Source organism: Chiloscyllium plagiosum, chromosome 41, assembly GCF_004010195.1.
Source record: "Chiloscyllium plagiosum isolate BGI_BamShark_2017 chromosome 41, ASM401019v2, whole genome shotgun sequence".
NCBI lineage: Eukaryota > Metazoa > Chordata > Chondrichthyes > Orectolobiformes > Hemiscylliidae > Chiloscyllium > Chiloscyllium plagiosum.
In genome coordinates this window covers 10,115,625-10,121,804 of record NC_057750.1, presented here as the reverse complement: position 1 = coordinate 10,121,804, position 6,180 = coordinate 10,115,625, and the positions used below count along the sequence as shown (strand labels likewise).

At 44.4% G+C, this 6,180-nt stretch overlaps 1 protein-coding gene across 1 annotated transcript in view; it reads left to right on the top strand.

Moving 5' to 3' along the window:
• Positions 1–5,951: 5,951 nt before the first annotated feature.
• Positions 5,952–6,180, top strand: part of sympk (symplekin) — a 51,232-nt gene continuing 51,003 nt past the window's right edge. The window contains exon 1 of the mRNA XM_043680682.1: positions 5,952–6,135. Coding sequence (XP_043536617.1) covers positions 6,022–6,135 — 114 coding nt within the window. The 5' untranslated portion in view covers positions 5,952–6,021. The remainder of the gene's footprint in view (positions 6,136–6,180) is intronic.

Here is a 6,180-nt window from a genome sequence, read left to right as displayed (position 1 = left end):
GAGTTAAGCAGAATAACAACACTAGATTAATTGACAAATATGCCGAGTACAGCTAAACTATATCAATCATGGTGTGGAGGTGCTGATGTTGGACTGGGATGTACAAAATTAAAAATCACACAACACCAGGTTATAATCCAACAGGTTTATTTGGAAGCACTAGCTTTCGGAGCACTGCTCCTGTGATGAAGGATCAGTGCTCTGAAAGCTAGTGCTTCCAAATAAACCTGTTGCATTTAACCTGGTGTTGTGTGATATTTTAGTTATATCAATCATGAAATATTAATTTCCTGACTAATTCTATACCTGGTCTTGCCAATGACATCTACATCCATTAAACAAATTAAGTGAAGGTGATTATCCAATACCTCATTCTGAAAGCTTCACCTGAATCTACCTGCATCATAATTTCAGGCAGCATATTCCAAATCCTCACTGCACATCGGGTGAAAAACTTCACTCTATCTACTTCTTTCGCTAGCCACCGTCTTCTCTGAACCTCTAACCTTCTATACATAGTATTTGTATCGCTATCTATTCTGCCTCAATCTTTTGTGATTTTGAACAAGCCAATCAAATCTGAATATTCTCAGATGAGAACAACTTCTCCCATCTAGTCAGAAAACTATAGTCTTTCATCCCTGCAACCATTTTCATAAATCCTTTGTACATCCTCTGAGTTATCTTTATATTTGAAAAGTTATTGAGTGGGATGAACATCATTGGCAAGGCTGGTGAAATTACCAACTACTCCCTTCACCCTCCTGAAATGTGGTGTCTGGAATTGGGCACAATTAGAATTGGATATTCTAATAGCCTCGGGCAGCCTCGGGCGACTGTCTGTGTGGTGTTTGCGTGGGTTTCCTCCGGGTGCTCCAGTTTCCTCCCATAGTCCAAAGATGTGCAGGTCAGGTGGATTGGCCATGCTAAATTGCCCATAGTGTTAGGCCGAGGGAAATGGGTCTGGGTGGTTTACTCTTCACAGGGTCAGTGTGGACTTGTTGGGCCAAAGGGCCTGTTTCCATATTGTAGGGAATCTATTCTATTCTAGTTGGGATGCTCTTAGGAGGGTCAGTGTGCCCTCAATGGGCTGAATGGCCTGTTTACACACTCTGGGGATTCAACAGAAAAAGAAGGGCAATTAGGGATTATCAAGAAACACTCATCTCGCTGGTGATGTCCACTGATCATGACAGAATCAATGTGGGCAAAAGTAGACATTGATGATCTCCTCTTTTACAGGTGGATCATGGTTAACATGGTTTCAATGTGTTAACAAGCTGTGTGAGTGTGACCTGGCAGCTGTCAAGTGTTTCAGAAAGCATTCTGATGAATTCAACCAAAGTTTTGTGCATTACAACCAAGACCTGTGTCGGACCAGCCCTCAGTCCAACATGAGGTGATGGAAATGAGAAACCCATCGCCAAGCTTCTTTCCAATGAACTGTTCCATGTCTAATTGATGGGATTTATCTTCCATGGTCTCACTGATTTTTTTGGTCACTGAGTGGCTCTTCTATTGAATTTTGTTGCTGTTTTCAGTTTTAATTCATTTGCTATGTTGATTCTGATTAAATAAAATGCAGGATGGTAGTCTCTGCTGGTTTTACTGATTGGAGAGGGCATTGCTGGGTGCTGGGATGTGTCTTCATAACTGGCACAGAAATCAACCTCAACTCAGGTTATCCCTGGGGGAGGCACCGTTCTTGAAGGTATTCTCACTGTATTCTCACTGGGATACAGTTCCTGAAGATGCTGACCCTGACTGGGATTCAGTTCCTGAATGGACTGACTCTCACTAGGATACAGTTTCTGAAGGTGCTAACTCTCACTAGGACACAGATCCTGGAGGACCTGACTCTCACTAGGATACAATTCCTGAAGGTGCTGATTCTCACTGGAATACAGTTCCTGAAGGTGCTGACTCTCACTGGGATACAATTCCTGAAGGAGCTGACTCTCACTTGGATACAGTTTCTGAAAGTGGTGACTCTCACTGGGATACAGTTCCTGAAGGTGCTGACTCTCACTGGGATACAATTCCTGATGATGCTGACCCTCATTGGGATACTGTTTCTGAAGATGCTGACTCTCACTGGGATGTGATTCCTGAAGGTGCTGACTCTCACTGGGATACAGTTTCTGAAAGTGGTGACTCTCACTGGGATGCTGTTTCTGAAGGTGCTGACTCTCACTGGGATACAAATCCTGAAGGGGCTGACTCTCACTGGGATGCGATTCCTGAAGGTGCTGACTCTCACTGGGATACAAATCCTGAAGGGGCTGACTCTTACTAGGGGACAGTTCCTGAAGGAGCAGACTATTACTAACACCAGATGTTAGTCACTCTCCTGTTCTTATCATATGAGTCACAACTGCAAGCCAGTCGGATATTTTATTGTGTCGTGTAACAAAAAGCAACCATTGCATACCTGTCCACTGAAACATTCCTCCACAGATTCCCACAGTAATTCTGAGGACAATCTTAGAAACAGGAGAAATTATCCTCGTACAGCTTCACTGGAACCTGCAGTTCTATAAAATACTCCAACACATGAGACAATTTATTGATGTGGAAGCTTTGGAAAGGGTTCAGAGGCAATTTACTAGGGTGTTGCCTGGTATGGAGGGAATGTCTTATGAGGAGAGGCTGAGGGATTGAGGCTTGATTTGGAGGTACTGGTGTTGGACTGGGGTGTTCAAAGTTAAAAATCACTTAACACCAGGTTATAGTCCAACAGGTTTAATTGGAAGCACTAGCTTTCGAAGCGCTGCTCCTTCATCAGGTGGATGAAAGCTAGTGCTTCCAAAGAAACCTTTTGGACTCTAACCTGGTGCTTTGCGATTTTGGATTTGAGGCTGTTTTCGTTAGAGAGAAGAAGGTTGTGAGGTGACTTAATAGAGATATATATGATAAATGGGGCGGCATGATGACTCAGTGGTTAGCACTGCTGCCTCACAGCGCCAGGGACCTGGGTTCGATTCCTGCCTTGGGTGATTGTCTGTGTGGAGTTTGCACATTCTCCCTGTGTCTGTGTGGGTTTCCTCAGGTTTCCTCCCACAGTCCAAACATGTGCAGGTCAGGTGAACTGGCCATGCTAAATTTTCCTTAGAGATAGGTACATTAGTCAGGGGTAAATATAGGCTAGGGGAGTGGCACTGGGTGAGTTACTCTTTGGAGGGTTGGTGTGGACTTGTTGGGCCAAAGGGCCTGTTTCCATACTGTAGGGGAATCTAATCTAACTTCATAATCAGAAGGTTAGATAGGGTGGACAGTGAGAGCCTTTTCCCTCGGATGGTAATGGCTAGCACGAGGGAACATAGCTTTAAATTGAGAGGTGATAGATTTAGGACAGATGTCAGAGGTAGTTTCTTTACTCAGAGAGTAGTAGGGATGTGGAATGCCCTGCTGCCATTATAGTAGACTCACCAACTTACAGGCATTTAAATGGTCATTGGATAAACAAATGGATGAAAATGGAATAGTGTAGGATAGATAAGTTTCAGATTGGTTCCACAGGTTGGCACAACAACGAGGGCCGAAGGGCCTGTACTGTGCTGTAATGTTCTATGTTCTATGAATCTTAGATAAATGAAGAAAGAGGATTAAGTCACTGCTGAGTTTAATCAAATGGACTAGGAGCTGGACAGTTGAGTGGATCTGGCCTCTGTGTATTCTGCCATTGTGACACGTTCCAGCTGATTGTGGATCATTTGTCAAGATCCTGTTCCACCCTGTGGCAGTGATGTTTTCAAATATCTCACACTTGGGAGATGTCGGTAAGATAGTAATAGATACGTAAGGCATGGAAACAGACATTTTGGTCCAACTTGTCTATGCTGACCAGATACCCTAATTAATCTAGTCTCATTTGCCAGCACTTGGCCCATATCCCTCTAAACCCTTCCTATTCATATACCCATCCAGATGCTTTTTAAATGTTGTTATTGTACAAGCCTCCACCATTTCCTCTGGCAGCTCATTTCATACACACACCACCCTCTGCATGAAAAAGTTGCCCCTTAGGTCTCTTTTATATCTTTCCCCTCTCACCCTAAACCTATGTCCTCTAGTTCTGGACTCCTACACCCCAGGGAAAAGACTTTGTCTATTTATCCTATCCATTCCCTGCATGATTTTATAAACCTCTATAAGGTCACCCCTCAGCATCTGACACTCCAGGGAAAACAGCCCCAGCCTATTTAGCCTCTCCCTATAACTCAAATCCTCAAACCCTGGCAGTATCCTTGTAAATCCTTTCTGAACCTTTTCAAGTACCACAACATCTTTCCTATAGCAGGGAGGCCAGAACTGAATGCTGTATTCCAAAATTGGCCTAACCAGTGTCCTGTATAGCTGCAACATGATATCTCAACTCCTGTACTCAATGCACTGACCAATGAAGGAAAGTATACCAAATGTCTTCTTCACTATCCTGTCTACCTCTAATTTCATTTGCAAAGAATCTGCACCCAAGGTCTCTTTTTTTGGCAACATTCCCCAGGATCCCACCTTTAAGTGTAAAGATCTTGGCCTAATTTGCCTGATCAAAATGCAACACCCCACATTTATCTAAATTAAACTTCATTACCATTTGTGGAGAGAGAAAGAGTTAATTCAATGAAATAAAGAACTACGGCTGCTGAAGATCTTAAACAGAAACAGAAATTGCTGGAGAAACTCAGCAAGTCTGGCAGCAGCTGTGGAGAAAAAGCAGACTTAACGTTTTGAGTCCAGTGATCCTTCTTCTAAACTGTTCTGAAGTGTTCAGTGTTCTGAAATTTAACTCTGTTTTTCTCTCTCTACGAACGCTGAGATAGAGTCATAGAGATGTACAGCATGGAAACAGACCCTTCGGTCCAACCCATCCATGCCGACCAGATATCCCAACCCAATCCAGTCCCACCTGCCAGCACCCGTCCCATATCCCTCCAAACCCTTCCTATTCATATACCCATGCTGAGATTCTCCAGCAATTTTGGTTTTTGTGAAATAAGTAATTCTGTTCGTTTATTCCGGTTGTTAGTAGATGTAGAGAGGATGTTTCCTCTTGTGGGGCAATCTACAATGAGATTTCATAGTTTTAGGTTAAGTGGTAGTAGATTTGAAACAGTGATGTGGAGGAATTACCTCTTTCCAAGGGTCATGAATCTGTGGAATTCACTACCCTAGGGTGAGGTGGATGCTGAGACAATCTTTTCATTAGCAATGGGTTTCAGGGTTAAGTAATGTGGGCATGAGGTGAGGATGAGATGAGATCAATCATGATTGTACCAAATTGTGGAGCAGTCTCGAGAGGATGAAAGGCCTATTCCACTCCTGCTGTTACACAAAAGCAATAATTGCTGGAGAAACTCAGCAGGTCTGGCAGCATCTATGGAGAGAAAGCAGAGTCAACTCTCAAGTTTAGTGACCTTTCTTATGTTTGTCTCCTGGGGTGGGGGAGTCCAGAACTAGTGGGCGTAGGTTTAGGGTGAAAGGGGAGAAATTTATAAGGGACCGAAGGGGCAACGTTTTCATGCAGAGGGTGGTGTGTGTATGTAACGAGCTGCCAGAGGAAGTGGTGGAGGCTGGTTCAATAACAACATTTAAAAGGCATCTGGAGAGGTACATGAATAGGAAGATTTAAGAGAGATATGCTGGCACATGGGACTGGATTAATTTAGGATACCTGAGTGGTTTGGCCAAGTTGGACCAAAGGGTCTCTTTCCATGCTGTACATCTCTATGACTCTATAACTGGCAGCCAAACTGCTTTAACCTATCAGCCATTGGCAGTGTGCAATGAGGGAGTTCTTTTAGTCCAGGTTGGTAGCTACAATGATAATAGAATGAGAGAGAGGATAATGAAAGTACCAATAAAGTTGGTTGAGGGTTCGGCTGGCGCGGGGTCTGCCGGGAGTTGTAGTTTAGGGGTGGGATGCGCAGTGGAGTTTATCGCGCACCTTCTTCAGCACATGCGTAGTGACGGGCTGGGCTAGGCCAAGCCGAGCTGGGCAGGCCTCGGGCTTCAGGCTTGGCGATGGCAGCCAGCACTCCGGCCGCGGAGAGCGGCTCCTCCCGCCGCTGCCTCGCCACCCAGTACTTTAACGAGGAGGAGAATAATGCGATTGAGAGCCTGACTACCAGTGAGCGGGTGAGGGGACGGAGAGAGAAGATTTGGGGGGAGAGGGGGAGATTT